This window comes from Tursiops truncatus, chromosome 11, assembly GCF_011762595.2.
Source record: "Tursiops truncatus isolate mTurTru1 chromosome 11, mTurTru1.mat.Y, whole genome shotgun sequence".
Lineage (NCBI taxonomy): Eukaryota > Metazoa > Chordata > Mammalia > Artiodactyla > Delphinidae > Tursiops > Tursiops truncatus.
This window is the reverse complement of record NC_047044.1, coordinates 73,212,219-73,230,296: the sequence shown is the minus strand read 5'-3', so window position 1 is coordinate 73,230,296 and position 18,078 is coordinate 73,212,219. Positions and strand designations below refer to the sequence as shown.

Below are 18,078 nucleotides of genomic sequence, written 5' to 3'. Positions count from 1 at the left end.
TCAATAAAAAAATAAAATTTAAAAAAATTGCCATAAAAATAGTCACATAAGGGGACTTCCGCGGTGGTCCAGTGGTTAAGACTTCGCCTTCCAATGGAGGGGGTGAGGGTTCGATCCCTGGTGGGGGAGCTAAGATCCCACATGCCTTGCGGCCAAAAAACCAAAATATAAAACAGAAGCAATACTGTAACAAATGCAATAAACACTTTAAAAATGGTCGACATCAGAAAAAAATCTTTAAAGAAGAAATTCACATAAATCAGAAATAAATGAAACATAATAAAGTCCATACATTAAAATAAATTCCATACATTAAAAAAAAAAATAGAGCATGGGTTCGGGTCACATCGCAGCTTCCCACTTACTTACAGCTGTGTAATTCTGGGCAACTCACATAATGTCTCCTCAGACTCCTCATCTATAAACGGGGATGGTAACAGTTCCCTACCTCAGAGCGTTGCTGTAGTCCATAAACACGGTAAGTGCCTTGGTAAATGTTTGAGGCTCTCTGGTTATTGTGAATTAAAATACCTCAATGGCTTCTGGCCATGTGATTTATAATAGTTTGATGTTTAACCAAATGGTAAAACTATTCCATTTATTATTCCCATATCTTTTTAACCCTTACACCCTGCTTTGTTGTTTATGTTTCTCTCAACATAGAGTGCTAGTTCCAGGAGAGTAAAGGCTTTATTTTGTTCACTGCTGAAAGCAATAGCACCCAGAAAAGTACTGTACATATGAAGCCCTCAGTAAACACTAGCTGAATGAATGGTGCAAAGTGTCACAAGGAAAAGTACACCAAAACTTTCATTATAATAAAAAAGTATAGATAAATCTTTCTCTAATGGCTTCCAGTCAAGTAACTGAAACCACCATATGCTATAATAAAAACGTAAGTAATTTATTAAAATTTGAAGGCAAAAACATAATTTTAAATGATTTAGACCTATGTTAGGCGTGATAGAGTATGGATGCTTTCTTGAAATTCACAATCAGATCCAGGAGTATCACCTTCAGAATGTTCTAGTAGATTGAGTTTACTTTTAGTTGTCTTTGATGAAACAGTCACTATTCTACTCTCTTTAACAGAAATGTGTTTTTTGAAGACTCACTTTTAATTGGTTTATTAACCAAAGAATTATTTTGCCCAATTCCTTTGCTTTTATGCTTTACAGGTGAGTCAGAGCAGGAATGCAGGTCCTTCCCAGGTTGTCTCCTAGCAGAGAATTTTTTGGTATATTCACGTGCTTTGCTCATTCTCTCTGAAGACGACCTGCTATTTCTAGATAATTCCTCTTCTTTGCTTTGACTTTCAGTTCCAGAAATGATGTCTGCTGAAGGGAGAACATGTTCTAGCAATGAACTCTTCAAAAGACTCCTGCCGCTGCTCTGTGACTGGGACCCCCAGGTTGTCTTTGGAAGTTTCTAAGGCCTCCTGAGTAGACACTGGGACATGGAAGGAGTCGAGAGGCAAAGGAATCCTAGCATCACCTGTAATTTTCTGAAACTGGACGGAAAAACAAAAGACAAGACAAAAATTCAGTGATGAACAAAGCCAACCATTAAAAAGTAGAGTTCAAACTTCAGTGTTACTCTGTGACCTTATTATTAACACAGTCAATATTCAGAAGATTTCAGAGCCAGTTTTTTTCTAATTATATCTTGCCAAGTGATTCTCAGCTTAACCTAGCTATATCCAAGGCTATGTCCGCTACATTTTCAGACTTTGGTGACTGGGGTAGTTATTACCCATTTCCTTTCCCTCACTAAAAATAAAACCCTATTCTGTAAGATAATTAATTTCTTTCCTATCCTCCAGGCACATGCAAACAGTATATAGTTTGTGACCAAACTCTGTTCTCAAGCTGTCAGTTCCCAAGACCAGTCTGAGATTGGTTGATGGGGGCTCCAAGTAAGGCTAGAGGAAAAGCTGACAGGTTTTCCCCTCCCATTCCCAAAACCAGGTGATTCACTGTAATATGTTACCTATTAGCTATGTCTGGATTACTTATTTTAAAAATTATATCAGTATGTGTACCTTCATTAGTGTTCCTTCACTGTAAGCTGACTGCATACAAATAGAAACCTAGATAAAATATGAATAGAATAGACATTTATACAATTTAAATCTGAATATTTTCTCTAATGTTTTCTTTCTTCACTAAGGATAGTTTGCTTTAACTCATAAATTTTCTAAAGAACTTCCAGTCTCCTTATTTACAATAATACAGTATCATGAAATGGGCACACATTTACTAATCTCAGATTTGGAAAGGATTCCAGAATCTTATAGGTTCTGAGCATGTGAACTATTAGAGACTGATCGTTATTGTTTTCTCCCTGACTTGGTCATTTCCTTTTTGCTAATCACTCTTAGAATCATTAAGTGCTGTTCTGTCCACTTACTTGGATATTTTTCATTTGTCCTGGGGCACCCTGTTTTGATTCTGATTTTTCTTCTTCAAGTGCCTTCTTTTCTTCTTTACGTGGACTACTAACAGTAGAATTCATCTGGGGACGACCTAGTAAATGAAAATCTGACTGATCTATACCAGCCATTGTGGCCAGCTGCCCAAGCCTGGACCAGAGGAGGAAAGGAGAAAAGACAAAGGTTATTATAATCACATAAGAGCAGTTTAGATTTCCCCAGACCTACAATCATGAAATACTTCTAAAATCTTAAAAGCCAACATCCTACGCCAGACTACAAGCCTCTCTCTCCCCCAAATTCTCAGCCCTTTCCAGATTCATCCTCTAGGACACATCCCATCTCCTTACCTATTACCGCTCCATTTTAAACACTGTCTGACTAGCAGCTTCACATCTACCACGCACCTCGTCCACTACCTCTCACACCTCTATTCCCACACTTCTTTACCACATTTCCTCCAGTTTCCAAGAATGTGTTTGTTCCTTCCTTCCCAACACCAACACCAATTCATTCACTGACAAAACACCACTCCATCAACTATCAATCTCCACTTCCCTCTTCCAGCAAAATTGCTCCCAGTTGAGAACCACTGACCTATCTCCCCTGCAGATTAATAATAATTTTTATGTCTAAGGCAAAAATAACTTTAATTCACTTATCAAACAAGCAAAATAAGTGAAAGATAGGAAAATTCTTATGCATTCCCGAATATTTTCAATGAAAACTGCCTTCAATTTAGTCTTTACAAAAAACTACACCTACTAATTACTCTATCTACAGGTTACTCTTTTATAATGAGCTCCGCACTCTACCAAAGCACGCTTTCCTATTTGCATTTCTTAAAAAATTTAATTCCTCATTTTAAATAGTCAACTATATTACCTATAATTACACTAAATATGGCCACGGAAGTGATGAAAATTGCTCCAGTTCCTCAGCAAACTACCATCACAGTCGCAAAGAGAAGAATGCCATGAAGAGAAATGAACTAACCCAGCATCTTTAAGGAGATCCAAGAAAGCATGGAACTTCTGAAAAGAATTCTCAATGCTGCCCAAAACACCTGCATCATCCAGGATCATGCTTGTCAATGAGTGGGCATGAAGGGCTTCAGACGAAGAGAAATTCATATTTCTTAAGTGGGCATTTTCATGTTCCAGCTATAAAAGAAGACTAAAAATGTCTGACATGATTTTTTCTCATTGTCATCAAAAGTAGTCTTCCCTATTTTCAAGGAACAAAACTAAAACACTCAAAATGTAATTAATTTGTAATTAACCTAACTCTCCACCAGTAAAGACAGAGACCATATCACATAGTAACCAAAACCCACAGGCACCCAACAAAGTTTCCTATATAACACTTAGGTGGTACATAAAAAAACCAAAGTTACCGTTTTATTAATGATCTTTCACAAAAGATCACATTTCTAACTAGTTCAATTCAAAATGGAGCCTTATTCCACATTAGAAAATTACCTGCTTTAAGTTTCTCTTAAATTAGAAAATGAAATATAGAATCTGATTTGAATAAAACATATTACAACTCTGCTGAATGTTAAGAATTAACTTTAGTGAGCAAAATATCTAATGCTTACGTTTAAAAGTCCTAAATCATACCCAACCCAATCTATTAAATGTACAATCACCAATATTTTCTTTGGCTTCTTGAAAATATTCCCCCCATGCACTCTTCCCCTTCCGCTCATCATCTATGCACTTAAAACCCCCTGTAAGCTCAACTCTAGTATTTCTCAGAAAGGCCATTAATGTTCATGATGCCCCTTTTGCCTTACATGAGCAGGTGGCTCAACATTTATTGAATGAGTGTCCGCCAATCCAACGGATGCACTTTCAAAAATTCCTCCCTACACTCATGCTGTGATAAATTATATTTAGATAGAACTTTTTAGATTATGCCCTGCTTTCATGCACATTACCTAATGTAATTCTCATAGTATATATTTTTATCTTTCATTGCATTCTTAGAAGTTTTCCAATATCTTAAATTTATTTAAATGATTCACTTTCCTAATTCATTGCCAGGAGAGTCTCATCGTGTCTTTTATATTACTGTATATACAGTATATGCACAAAAGTGCCTTCTTGAATCAAAGAATCATGAACAGGAAATAAGCTAATGTCATATAAAAGCGCACACGCGCAAGCACACACACACACACACACACACACACATACACATACACAAAACCAGATTTTCACATTTTTAAAAACATGCTTTCTGGAATATAGATCATATGATCACTAAATACCAGTAAATGCAAAAGTCCACTTGATACAACAAATTTGCAACATATTACAGTTTTAAATCTTACAAATTATGTGTATATGGCTTAAAATCAAATCAAAATAAAACTAAAACACTCTCTAAAGCAGAAGAAGAAACTTGTTTACCTCACTGACTCGTTTATCAGCCTTCAGTCTTATTACTCTTTCCTCCTTTAACTGCTTTAGGCACTCCTCCAGGTTTTCCTAAACAGAGTCAATATTATAACTAATTCATAGTATAATATCCCAAAGCCTTTCCAGCTATTGGTCTCATCAGGATTTAGTGGCAGAGCCAGAAGTGAACTCAGATTTTAGTCTGCTACTGGTAATATCATACCATGCTAGTGAAATGAATTATCAAAACCTATCAAGTTAGCATAGGTAAGATTTATTTAAATTCCACTCTTTCCAACATAAATTTGTGGTAGCCCACCATAAAAGGCATATGCGTATAAATAACATAGTAAGTCAGAAATAAGAAGTTAAGACCCAGAAAGAAAAATTCTATTTTTATTTGTGGGTCTCCTTATAGTAGGAAGTCCTATTAATGAACATGCTTAACATACCTGAATTGCCTAATTGCAGATTCAAAAGCATGTTTTTAAGAAGTACTCACTTTTAAAGCAATTCACAGTCAAGCACTGTTCCTGGAGTTCCCTGGGTATGAAATAATCTAATCATCAAAACCCTAAAAGGGGGCTTCCCTGCTGGCACAGTGGTTAAGAATCTGCCTGCCAGTGCAGGGGACACGGGTTCGAGCCCTAGTCCAGGAAGAACCCACATGCCGTGGACCAACTAAGCCCATGCACCACGACTACTGAGCCTACGCTCTAGAACCCACGTGCCACAACTACTGAAGCCTGCACGCCTAGTGCCTGTGCCCCGCAATGAGAAGCCACCACGCTGCAACGAAGAGTAGCCCCCCGCTCGACGCAACTGGAGAAAGCCCGCGAGCAGCAACGAAGACCCAACGCAGCCAAAAATAAATAAATAAATGTATAAAAAAAAACCTACGAGGAAAGAACGATCACTAACTCCATGGTTTTTTTTTGTTTGTTTGTTTTTTTGCGTTATGTAGGCCTCTCACTGTTGTGGCCTCTCCCATTGCGGAGCACAGGCTCCGGACAAGCAGGCTCAGCGGCCATGGCTCTCGGGCCTAGACGCTCTGTGGCACGTGGGATCCTCCCGGACCGGGGCACGAACCCGTGTCCCCTGCATCGGCAGGCGGACTCTCAACCACTGCGCCACCAGGGAAGTGCTATTTTACAGATGAGGGAAACAGAGGCAGAGAAGTAGAATAAGTAGAGCAGCACAGCCAAGGTCACACCACTAAGTAGCAGAGCCACACTGTGGACTCAGGAAGCTGGGTGCCATTCCTGTTCACGGAGGTGGTAGTCTTCCCATTCACCAAGGTCACTGAAATAAAATGAACACTGATAAACTCTCTTAGGAGTTTTAGGAACTAAGACACTTCGGTCCTTGAAGTGGGGACACTGCTTTCAATAGGCAGAATTCTAACAGAGGCCCCAAGATTCCTACTTACTGAAGTACACAAACCTTCCACTTATCCAATCAAACTCTAAATCTAGGTGCTGTAGTGAAGGGATTTTGCAGATGGAACTAAGGTTCAAAATCAGTTGATTTTTTAAGATAGGGAGATTATTCTAGGTGGATGTGACCTACTCAGGCACCCCATGAAAAGGACCTGAACTCTTCCTGAATTGAAGTACAAAAGGGACAAGAGGGAGACTCTCCGTTGCTGGCTCTGAAGAAGTCCAATGCTGCGGCAGGGAAGGCAAGCGAGAGGCCTCTAGGACCTGAGACTGTCCCCCGACTGACAGCCAGCAAGGAAATGGGGACCTCTGTCCTGCAACTGCAGAATCTGAATTATGCCAACAAGCCGAAGAAGCTTGGAGGCATTCTTTCCCAGAGCCTCGGGATGCTAACACAGCCAGACTGAAATCTTAATTTCAGCTCTGTGACCCACACAAACTATGGTGAACATCCAACGTTTGGGACTCAATGTCTTACACTTAAATTTCACGTGCTTTAACACTCTCGGGAGGGAACCCACATGTTCCCGTGTGTATCTGAGCAGGAAACCCAGTCACGCTGTGCCTGGACTTCTGACCTACAGAACTGTGAGCTAGTCAAATAGGTATTGTTTTCAGTCAGTAAGAGTGTACTAAAAGAATTAATATTCTACTCAACCTCCAGGCTCATGAACAAAATAAACGATTTTCATTGTTTTAAGCCACAGTTTCAGGGTGGTTTCCTATGCAGCGATAAACAATCAGAATACCTACACTTATGAAAACAGTAAGGTATATTTATACATTTTAGCTGCTTTGAACAATCACTTAAAGAATGAGGAACTCTATTATATGCCATCATTGGCAAAGGAGCTGGTATCACTTTCTGGAGAGTAGCTCTTGGTACCTAACAACAATCCTACATCAGGGGTTTACCCTAAGGAAATCAAAGATGTGGGCAGAGATTTATCTACCAACATGATGTCTTAAGATTGTTTATAACCAAACCCTAGAAGAAGGCTAAGAGCCTCCAAATTGGGATTGGTTTAAACAAAAACAGATCACCGAATGAAGGAATGCGCTATGAAGCCACTAAGAAAATAATGACAACAGGTCTCAACCAGAGTTAATGAATGGGCTTCAGGAGTTCTACATTCAAAATATATCTGTGCGTTTTTCCTGGGAGATGGTGCATAAGCTTAATCAAATTCTCTGATGTAGAAGAGTATTTAGTGGTAAGACAAAATATTTTTCATACTTTTTTCAGACAAAAGAGCAGATCAGGTGTGTGTACATGCAGAGGTGGCTTTTATTTCCTTCAATGAGTTGTTCATTGTTTTCAAAAATTTACTCAATGAACATATATTTTTATATTCAGATCATGTTTAAAAAACTGACAGTCTAAGAACTTCAAATTCTTTAATGTTTCATTACTAAAGCCGGCCAAGTTTTCAATGGGGAAAAAGGGGGGAAAATTGCAAACTTCCTCTACTTTCAATATAATGGTTTAATAAATCTTCTAAAACCGATTTCAAAGAATTTCTAAACAAATAAGCAAATAAACAAAAAAGCTCTCACCACAGTCAGAGGAAAGTAGAGTAAAACTTCCTGACTGGTTCTAAATAGCACATCAAAGTGCAATTACATGAAATAGTTTCTTCCTCTAGTGGAGGAAATTAGAACACAGTGTTAAATTTTTGTGGAAAAGTGTACCCTCCTCCCACAAAGTATTAATAATTCATGTCCCTTACATGGAAATATGGAACCAAAAAAGTTAGAAAGTAAAATTGCTTGATATTCTGTTACTTAAGTAAGACTAATGATAAGGCTTTGGAATAATTTTCCTTCCTGTCATCTGCTCTCCCTTCCTCCCTCTGTACACTGGCTAGGGTGATTTTTCTGGGACAAAGCTCCCATCACATTGGATATCAAATTTTATGTTCACCTTTTCTCCATTTAACATTGAAATCAATCATTTCTCATATAATCAGGGGATTCATAACCTTGATTTTTTGTGTGTGGGCTACAAAATATTCCACTGAGTGGGTTTACTGGTTAACCACTTTACACATTTAAATTCTTTCCAACTTTTCAATATTATAAGACAAAATAACCGTTTTTATGCATGAAGGCTTTTTTCCATATTGAGAATAACGTTCTTGCAATAAATCCATAAAAATGAGTTTGAGGTCAAAGCAAATGAACATTTTTAAGGCTCTGAGGTACCTATCTCCAAACTTCTTTCCAAAAGATTTATGAGATTTTATACTGCCATCAGCGATGTATCACTTGGTATATAACCTCTACTACAACTGTTGGCTTATTTCCTCACGTAGAGTGCAAGTTATTTGAAGATAGGGGGTGTATTTTATTAAGTGTTTATCCCCAGCACCTGTGCCTAGCACAACGTGGGCGGTCAATATATAATTGCTTAATAAGGAAAATCCCTGCCAATACAAGATGTACGTGTGTGAAAGACAGACTGTGTGTTTTTCTCTAACTGCATAGATGAAAACTTGTCATCTTCTTTAATGTGTAATTTTTTTTCTTATAATTAGCAATTTAATTTCTCTTTTAGATTATATTGTAAAAATTCAGATTCTCTGAGGCAAATGGACCTGGCACTACCCATTAGCTATATAACCTTGGACAAGTTCTATAACTCTAGGCCTCAACTTCCTCATCTATAAAATGGAGATAAGCTCCCATATCACAGAGCTCTCGTGAGGATTACATGAGTTAAAACACATATAAAATTAGAAGAGTGCTTGGTACACAGCATATGTTCAATTAATGCTGAATGAATAACATGTGAATGCAAACAGTAGTGAAGGGCTTAAAATGAAATAGTCTCATCCCACTCCCACATTCGGCACTCAAGAAGTGACCAATTCTTTACTCAGGTTTTTAATTGTAAAATACGATATGCGTACTGAGAAGTGCACAGAACAAAACTGTCAATGTGACAAATAAAAAGAGAATACTTACATAACCAGTACTCGAATCTGAAAGTATTGATACTTGTCAGCATCTCAAAAACCCCCCCATATCCTTTTCCCATCACAATCTCCTTCCCTCTTCCCAGTTAAACACCGTCCTCATTTCTTGACAATCCTTTTCTTTAACCTGCATGCATCCCTAACAAAGGAGTTTAGTTTTGTCAACATCTAACTTTATGTAGAGGATCATAGTATATGAAGTCTTTTCTATCGTATTTCTTTCGCTCAACATTGGTTTAAAAAATTCATCCACATTGCAGCCTGTAGCTCTAGTTCATTCAGTTTTATTGCTTGATAGTTTTCCCACTGTACGAATACACATAATTTATTTAATTTTTGACTCTTAATGGACATTTAGTTTGTTTTCAGTTTGTGCTAATGCAAATCATGGACAGGAATCCTGCTGTACCGGTTATTCTGGTGCATTTACACAGGGCGGGGGTGAGGGCTGCTGGGTCACAGGCTATTTATATACCTTCAGTTGATGGAGAGTGCTAAATGCTTTCCAAAGTAGTTGTGTCGATTTATACTCCAGTATAAGTAGGGTAGAAGATTCCCATAGTACTCTAGGTCTACAATACCTGATACTACCACACTTTATTTATGTATTTGTCAAACTGATTGGCATGTAGTATCATTGGTTTTCACTCACTTTTCTCTTATTACTTAATGAAGTCCTACATTTTTCTGTGTTTACTGGCTGTTTGGATTTCCTTTTTTATGAGGTTTACGTCAACTATTGTTATTTTTTATTATTATTATTTATTTTTGGCTGAGTTGGGTCTTCGTTACTGCGTGCAGGCTTTCTCTAGTTGCCGTGAGCGGGGGCTACTCTTCATTGCAGTGGCTTCTCTTGTCGTGAAGCACAGGATCGAGGCGGGTGGGCTTCAGTAGTTGCGGCACGTGGGCTCAGTAGTTGCGACTCACAGGCTCTAGAGCGCAGGCTCCGTAGTTGTGGTGCACAGGCTTCGTTGCTCCGCAGCATGTGGGATCTTCCCGGATCAGGGCTCAAGCGCGTGTCCCCTGCCTTGGCAGGCAGATTATTAACAACTGCGACACCAGGGAGGTCCAACTATTGTTATTTTGAATTCTTCTCCGAGTAATACTCTTACATGACCATTTTCTGACTAAATTGGAGGCATTATCTGTTCACTTTCTATTTTACTAAGTAAGGGTTTAGTTCATTTACACTCTTCCTATGTCCACACTGCTCAGTAAAGTTATGTCATCATTAGTTATTCCACTGCTCATGATCTCTTTGATTGGTAGTGATATACTTAAAAACCTACACTGTTGATCAACTATAAACTCTCTCAACGTCACGCTTTGTAAAATGAGGACATTCATACCATCTTCCCTTTTTTCTACCTCCTGTCTACCTTCCAAACCTAGCTTTACATTGTCAAAGTTGAAATTTATATTCTGTTCTATGTGCAGTTAAGTCTTCTGTTATTTGACAGTCAGTAAGGAGTAAGGTTTAAGACAACAGGCAGAGAGCCTAAACTCAAAGCCTCGATCCAACCCTAAATTAGGTACAGCCTGGGCAAGTTCCTTCCCTGTCTTAGCTTCCTTTTCACAAAAGTGGGAATGATATTAGCACCAACCTCATAAGGCTATTCAGAGGATTAAATGAGTTAATATATGCAAAAACACTTAGAGCCTAATATATACTAAGTACATACTAGTACATTTCAGTACATACCAAGTTAATGCAAATACATACTAAGTATAGTTTAGGTTAGTTATTTGTTATTACATGCAAGTTGACAATAAAAGCTGCAAACCAAGACAGTATTGCCATTATTACAATGAAATTAATATTGCCCACTGCAGATATACTGTCTCTGTGTATAGACTACACCTCGTTCCATACTGTGTCAGTGTCACTGCCCTTGTGCAGGCTGACCACATACCCCAAGCCGCCTTGGGCTGTTCCAGTTTATACCTGTTGTCCTGATGTTACAGCATTAGAGCGCCTCCTTACACTATTGAAGTGTAAGGAGTTTGGACAAGTTCTGGTTTGAACAACAAATTAGATAGGTGGTCATTACCCCCGTGTGTCGCTGAAAAGGGGGACATCTATAGTGTCAAGTGTAAGTGGATTCTTCTCTTCCTCACCAATAGTAGGTTAAAAATCAACCATAGCTTAGTTTCCTTCAGGTTTATGTCAGTATAGCCTTTTTTCCTCTGGAGTTCAAGTTCCTTCTCCTCTTCCTCTCCCTCTTCCCTTCCAACAGTGCCTAATACCTAGTAAGTACGATATGCCTCAAGGTGTTTCTAAGCTCTCAATCACACAATCAATAGAAGCCTCTTCAATCTAGACTAGCTGCTCTCTGCACTGAATCCCCTATTACCTTCCTTCTTGGTTTATTGCCTCATTTTGCTGGATTATTTCTATAAAAAGCTTAAGGTGTAGCACAGGAGGTCAATTTTTCAAATTTCTTTCTGTATAAAATATCTTCTTCAGCCTCCACTTATGACTGATAGTTTGGCTGGATACAAACCCCTAGGGTGAAAATTATGTGCCTGAAAAACTTCGGAGGTATCTTTCTAATGCCTTCCAGGATCCATGGTGCTGATGACAAGTATGATAAAGTCAGATTTTAACTTTTTTTTTTTTAGGTGACCAGTATTTTTCTCTCTGGAATGGATGTATCCTGTCAGTATTTTATTCTATGTTAATTTATTTTTTCAGTATTTTAAAGTTTCATAATGAAGGGTGCCTAGGTATGAGTCTATTCTTGTTCATCTTGCTCAAAACTTGAGTAACTATTTTCAATCAGAGGCCTGATGTCTACTTTCAGCTGTGGGGAATTTTGTTGCCCTTTGACAGCTTCCCTCCATTTCTTTTCTGGGTCTGGAGTTTCTAATAGTTACATGTTGCATCTCCCAGATGCAGCCTCTCTAACATATTGCTATCACATTTTCCATTGTGTCTTTCTTTTTTATATAATGAGAAATTTTTTTAATTCCTACTGAAGTTATTTCAGCAACCATATTTTCATTTCCAAGAGACCTCTCTTGCTTTCTGACCATTCTCTTTTTAATTAACACCCTAGTCTTATTTTATAGTTGCTAGCCCTTTTTAAATCTCCCTCAGAATACTAATTAGGGTTTTTTCTTAAATTATTTTGTTCCCTAAATTGTCCCCAGTCCTACCAGGATATGTTTTCACACTTTGTCCCCCTCTCTCATGTTGTAAGCTTTACTCAACTATCAGGCAAATGACAGTTATTTTCTATTTAAGAATGAGTGCAGAAAGCTCCCTGAAGTCAACGATTGATTGGTTTCTTATGCAGGAAGAAGCGGGGAGTAACTGTAATAGGATCTCCCGCAAACACAATTTTCTAGGGTGTGAAAACTCACACTAGCTGCCCTAGTTCTCGCCAGTTTCACTGTTTTCAAAATGAAAGCATCTCATTTCAGGAGCGTGAGGGCAGGGCTGGGAGTCCACTCCTCCAAACACAACCCTTCAATGAGCTCCCCTATTTCAGTCACTTTTAACTAACTCCACCCTCTCTCCTACATGCGCATCTGAGCATGGGGCTACTTCTGCAGGTGGGGTCAGAATCCTCCTCAGTTGCAGGTGGTCCCTGTGCATATTCTAGTTGATGCTTTTCCTCTGTTCTACTGCCTCAGTTTCACACTCTTCCACTTGTCTTCCGTCTTTCAAAACTGTGTTGAAATCTCTTGATTGTTGTGGGCTTATATACTTAAACACTTTGATACCATCCTTGTAGTGTCTTGTCAAAACGGAGAAGAGCTGAAAGGGTTCTCAGTGCATTTTGAATCTGCTATTCTGTGGTCCCAGTGTGTAAACTTCTTGGTCTTCCCCAGTGTCTATCATTACTATTAGAAATACAATCTCTACTCATGGTCTACTCATGAAGGAAATGAATACAACACACCTAAAATGACAAGGAATGCGGATTAGATGCTCTAGGGTCTTGTCGTACTCTGCCATTTACTAATAAGCCACTTACGTGCTACAAATTGTAGGTGCTCATTTATAAAATGAAAGAGGGTAACTCTACATGAACTATAGATTTCTCCTACTCTAACATTTCATAATTTTCTAAGTTTTTTCTTAAAATTTCTCTATATTATCATTAATTTTAATTAAAAAAATAAAAATCTAACTTTCTCTTTTGAAAATCAAAGAGTTAATTCCCATAGTCCTACAATAATGGGATAATTAGTTCTGAAACCAGTCATGTTTCATACGAAAAGAAAATCATATTAAATGATTTTTAAAAATTAAACATGGACTTTGTAGCACAAAGACAAGTTCCCCCCCAAATGGTGTTCCTTTATTTACTAGAAATGTTCAGCTCTTCATTAAAGTTGAAATAAAATAAATATATTATTTTTGAGGTGCAAAAATTTCTTATGAAAATCAATTTTTCTTTTCTGTCCATACAAACAAAATTATGGAATGACATTAGAGGTCAGGTTTATTTGGTAATAGAATGTAGCTTCTTGATATTTTTTATTTTAGGAAAGGAGAATATCAACATCAAAACTTTTTTCAACTTTATTTTTATTTAAAATGAGAACATATTTTCCTCTTGTAAAAAAGTTCAACTAGAACTGTCAATTTTCTCATCTGTAAAACAAGATCTTGATGTAAATACATCACCAGTTAAACCCAGTTAATACAACTATTGCTATTATGTACAGTATCCATACAGAATTGTGTATAAAAAAAATAAGCTCAAAAGAAGGACCTGGAAGGCTCTGCTACGGAGAAAACTGAACAGAATTCAGCTGACTAGCTTGGTAATAACTCTCTGAACTGCTGAGAGGCCCCTTCAGTTCCTATGTTCAGGATGGTTGAGATTTCACTCTCACTTCTGTAAATGGTGATATTAATCGTTCTCTAATTTACCACTCTGTGTGACGAGGATGGACCTGAGATTAAGTGTCTCAGGAAGAAGATAGAAAACCACAGAGTTGTTAAACTCAAGTGCAAAGACTGGGGATTCAACACTATTCTTTATGCAACAACAATTCACATTACCATTTGGTCAGATTCTTTCAACAAAACAGAAGATGCACTCACATGTATTAAAAGACAGAAATTGACTGCCATCTGTATCAATATGTTAATGTGCTTCAATCACATGTTTTCATGAAAGTTTAAACATAAAATCACCTTTAAGATCTAGGCCATGTGATCTGCTCCCTGTCATGTCAGATTATACCCTGTGAAGTTTACTGTCTTAAGAGTGACAGAGTTCTTTATACCTTGACAAATAACTAAAAGGAAAATAAAAACACACACACACAATAAGATGAAGAGCCTATACATTTGTCAATCTTGATTTATTTGCTTTTCTTCAGTCAATTGGAGGTTTATAGCCACATTCTTAAAATCATTAACTGCAATCTTCCCAAACAGGTAATTGATGAACTGATGCATTCTAAAACTTGTCAGTAACAAAGTGTTATTCCAGTTTACAGCAACAGTTTAATTCTATTTAGGTACTAAAATTGAATACACTGAATACTGCAAACTTTATTCCCAACCACTCAGTAAAGTACTACATATTTTTGAGACAAAGGGAAAAAAAAGAAAAACCTAAAAAGCATAAGACTCTTCTGATTTTCATTTCCAATGATACATGCCAATCTTGATGATCAATCAGCGACTTAAATGTCAACTATAAACCCAGTATTTTATTAGCTGCTATGCAGTATACTAGAGCAATAGAAGAGAGAGGACCTCAAACCCGCTCTTCCCTCAAATTGAAAGGCAGGCTTCCTGACCCCTCCAGACCACTACTGGACACAGGGAACACACACTGTTTCAGGACCCCAATCAAGAGTCACCTGCTTTGTGATTACTTCCATGACACACCCTCACCAACACCACTGAATTTGCTGCTCCTACAGGACATTACATATATTTCCTATTTTAACACATACCACAGTGCATTATAATTATGATTGCAGATACATGTTCTAACAATTTAAAGATCATGATGACTTTTTTGCTCTTTATATCTTGCTATTTCCCTTCCCGTAATATTTCTTGAAGAGAAACCATAAAAATATAAACAAACACAAAAAAACAGAAAATATACAAAACATGTGGTTTGTGGCTTAACACAAACTTAATATTAATTCTGACAATATCCAGCATGACATGTATCCATGGTACATGTATCCATACCAGTATCCATGGTACAAATGAGAATGGACCAAGGTTTGAGCAGGTACAGGAGACAATCCAGGCATGAACAACACCAAGAAAAGGTAGACAGGAAGTAACATGGTGTGTAGGAAATCACGAGACCAGTCTGATGGGAAGAGACTTAAACAAGACTGAAACTCACTTTCTAAACCTCCATCTCCAATTGGACAATTCACAAGACACAGGTGCCCCAAAGTGGCCGATTTAGTCAATCCCTTTAACGGGGAGGAACAGTCTAAAATTTTACCCCTTTAGTTTGCCCCAAAAGCAACTATCAAATGTTGGCAGGACACAATGAAGGCTTACCTTTGTTAACATAGTTACGTCTCTCTCTCTCACAACCAGCCCACTTCGCTGCAGGTTCCTTAGCGCACCTGACGCACTTACACAGCGTCTAAGAGCTTTACACAACTGGAAGGTCACATCTTTATTTCTTATTGCAGGAACACAACTTCTGGAAACTTTATTTCTGTCAAAACCTAAAGCAAAATTATTGTAAAATGAGTGATTTAAACCATACATTTTATCACCGTTAAAAAGCATCTAAAAAGAAAAAAAAAGCATCTGCTCTGTGCTAAGGATTAGAAACGACTCCTACCCTTAAAGCCTCATTAAGGAGGGACATGTATAAACTCAAAATTTCAATCACATGAGATAAAGAACCATAACCTTTATGCACAGAGGTTCCTATGGAGGCAAAAAGTTATGTCTAAGTGACAGCTTCATGATAACCCTGAAGTACAATCGAGAAAGATGAGGCTATGCAGAGTTGGAGGAGGAGGTGCATCAACTGCAGAGGGAGCACCTGTGCAAAGACACTCAAGCCTGACTCCTGCTGGGCACTGTAAATACTGCAGGTGGGGATGACTAAAGGCCAGGGGTCCAAGTGTGAGAAGGGACAGAAAATAGAGACATTGGTCAAATCAAGCCTGGGAGAGAGCATGGCTTGTATCCCACAGGTGATGAGGCCCGGGGCTACCACTGGCTGAGTAAGGGTGCCTCCGCTGATTAGCAAAAGGCACCCTGCTGCTGAAGGACCAGTTAGATAAAGGGAGTGATCACAAAAAGCTCCCCTTCCTCAGGGCCAAAGAGCCCCAGGAGGCTTGGTAGAGCACAGTTCAGACTACACGCCTCTGGGCAGAGCACACGCTGGGCGGCTAGTATGCACTAACTCTGTGTGGGCAAGCCATTAGCAGCATTATTTTAGGCGTATCTTTTCATGTTAGAAGATCACTCAACCACAGTAGGCAGATGAACTTAGAGGAACTGAGTCCAGGGGCCGCGAAACCACCCAGGAGCTTCTGCCATAGTCTGGGCAAAATGCAATGTGGATGAAGAAGCAAATTTAGGAGCAGGCCAAAATCTACAAGCTAGCCCCACTGGATGCAAGACATGAAGAAAGTTCAGTGAAGGAACTCTGAAGAGAATGGGCTCTGCAATAAATTTTTCTTACAATCAATGTAAAATATTAGGCAAAATTAAGTACAGTGGCCTTTAAGGTCCCTTCCAGCTCTAATTTCTTTTGATTTCTAACTTATTACTCTGGTTAAGTAAAGTCCCTTCAGAGGTACGGAACAGTTCCTACACCTGAATGGGATGCAAAGAAAAATCTGATTTCTCTTCACCAGGGGATGAGTTGAACTGTCCTTGCAGAAGAGATAACACATGGTGTGAACCCCAGATCCTAGAAAAGGGCCAGGCTCACGATAAGTATTCAGCTTTTTGAAAACAAATGAACAATCATTTTCTCTCCTAGATCTTAACACCCTTTCTCTGCTGGCTACTTTCTTTCAGCTTATAAACATCCTCAATATACCCACTTAAAAAGCCCTCAGACCTATGATTCTTTGGATCTTCTTGTGGGTAACCTAAGTATCTCCAATGCCTTCAAATACCTGTCCTCCCAAAAAGCCCAGATCTGTACCTTGGGCCCAGACCCGTCTACCAGGCCCCTCTAAAGCACTGAAGATGAAGTAAGATCCTCTCCCCACCCCCAATCCCTTCCTACTGTGCTCTGTATCTCACAAAAAGATGCAGCTGTAAACTGTCACCCACACTTGCTGCCCTTCCTTTTCTAACTGGTCACCAGGCCCCACCCATTCTCTCTCGGATCTGCAAAATCCAGTTCAAGCTTTTATAACTTAAGTGGGACCCTTAGATTACAACTCATCCTGCACCCAATCAAGTGCCTTCCACATGGAGGTCTGAGTGAGTCTCTAAGCCAGAAGTCCATCTCACTGTTCTTTAGGGTTTCCCACGGCCTTCAGGGTAAACATCTAAACTTCTGACAGGACAAACAAGGCCCCTTTCTGTTGGGCCCCACTAGGTTTCCAGTATCAACTCTCATTTCTTTCCTAAACCCTGAGTTCCAGTCCTGTATCTTAGTTTTGCCATATTTTCTTATATTTCTCCAACTCTGACACACACTGCTCCCTCCTGCCACCCCAGGAGCTTCTACATATCCTTAGAAAGGATGGCACCTCCTCCAAAAAGCCTACCCTGAACTTTCCCTTCCAAGATTCTGTGCTCTGCAAAGGGGAAAGGTAGTGGGGAGGGATACATTAGGAGTTTGGGATTAACATATACACACGACTCTATATAAAATAAATAATCAACAAGGACCTACTGC

At 38.7% G+C, this 18,078-nt stretch overlaps 1 protein-coding gene across 3 annotated transcripts in view; it reads right to left on the bottom strand.

Annotated features, from left to right (window-relative positions):
* Nucleotides 1-1,169: 1,169 nt before the first annotated feature.
* The window catches only part of LOC117314271 (centrosomal protein of 78 kDa-like), a 41,055-nt gene continuing 24,146 nt past the window's right edge, over nt 1,170-18,078 (bottom strand). The window contains exons 4-8 of one of the 3 annotated variants that reach the window (XM_073788855.1): nt 4,849-4,926; nt 3,428-3,594; nt 2,410-2,581; nt 2,042-2,089; nt 1,170-1,510 (exon numbers count right to left, since the gene is read on the bottom strand). In XM_073788855.1, the coding sequence (XP_073644956.1) occupies nt 1,316-1,510; nt 2,042-2,089; nt 2,410-2,581; nt 3,428-3,594; nt 4,849-4,926 (660 nt within the window). In that variant the 3' untranslated portion in view covers nt 1,170-1,315. Of the gene's footprint in view, nt 1,511-2,041; nt 2,090-2,409; nt 2,582-3,427; nt 3,595-4,848; nt 4,927-15,755; nt 15,929-18,078 lie in introns of all 3 variants that reach the window. The other 2 variants (XM_033866923.2, XM_073788856.1) reach the window with 2 other exon arrangements.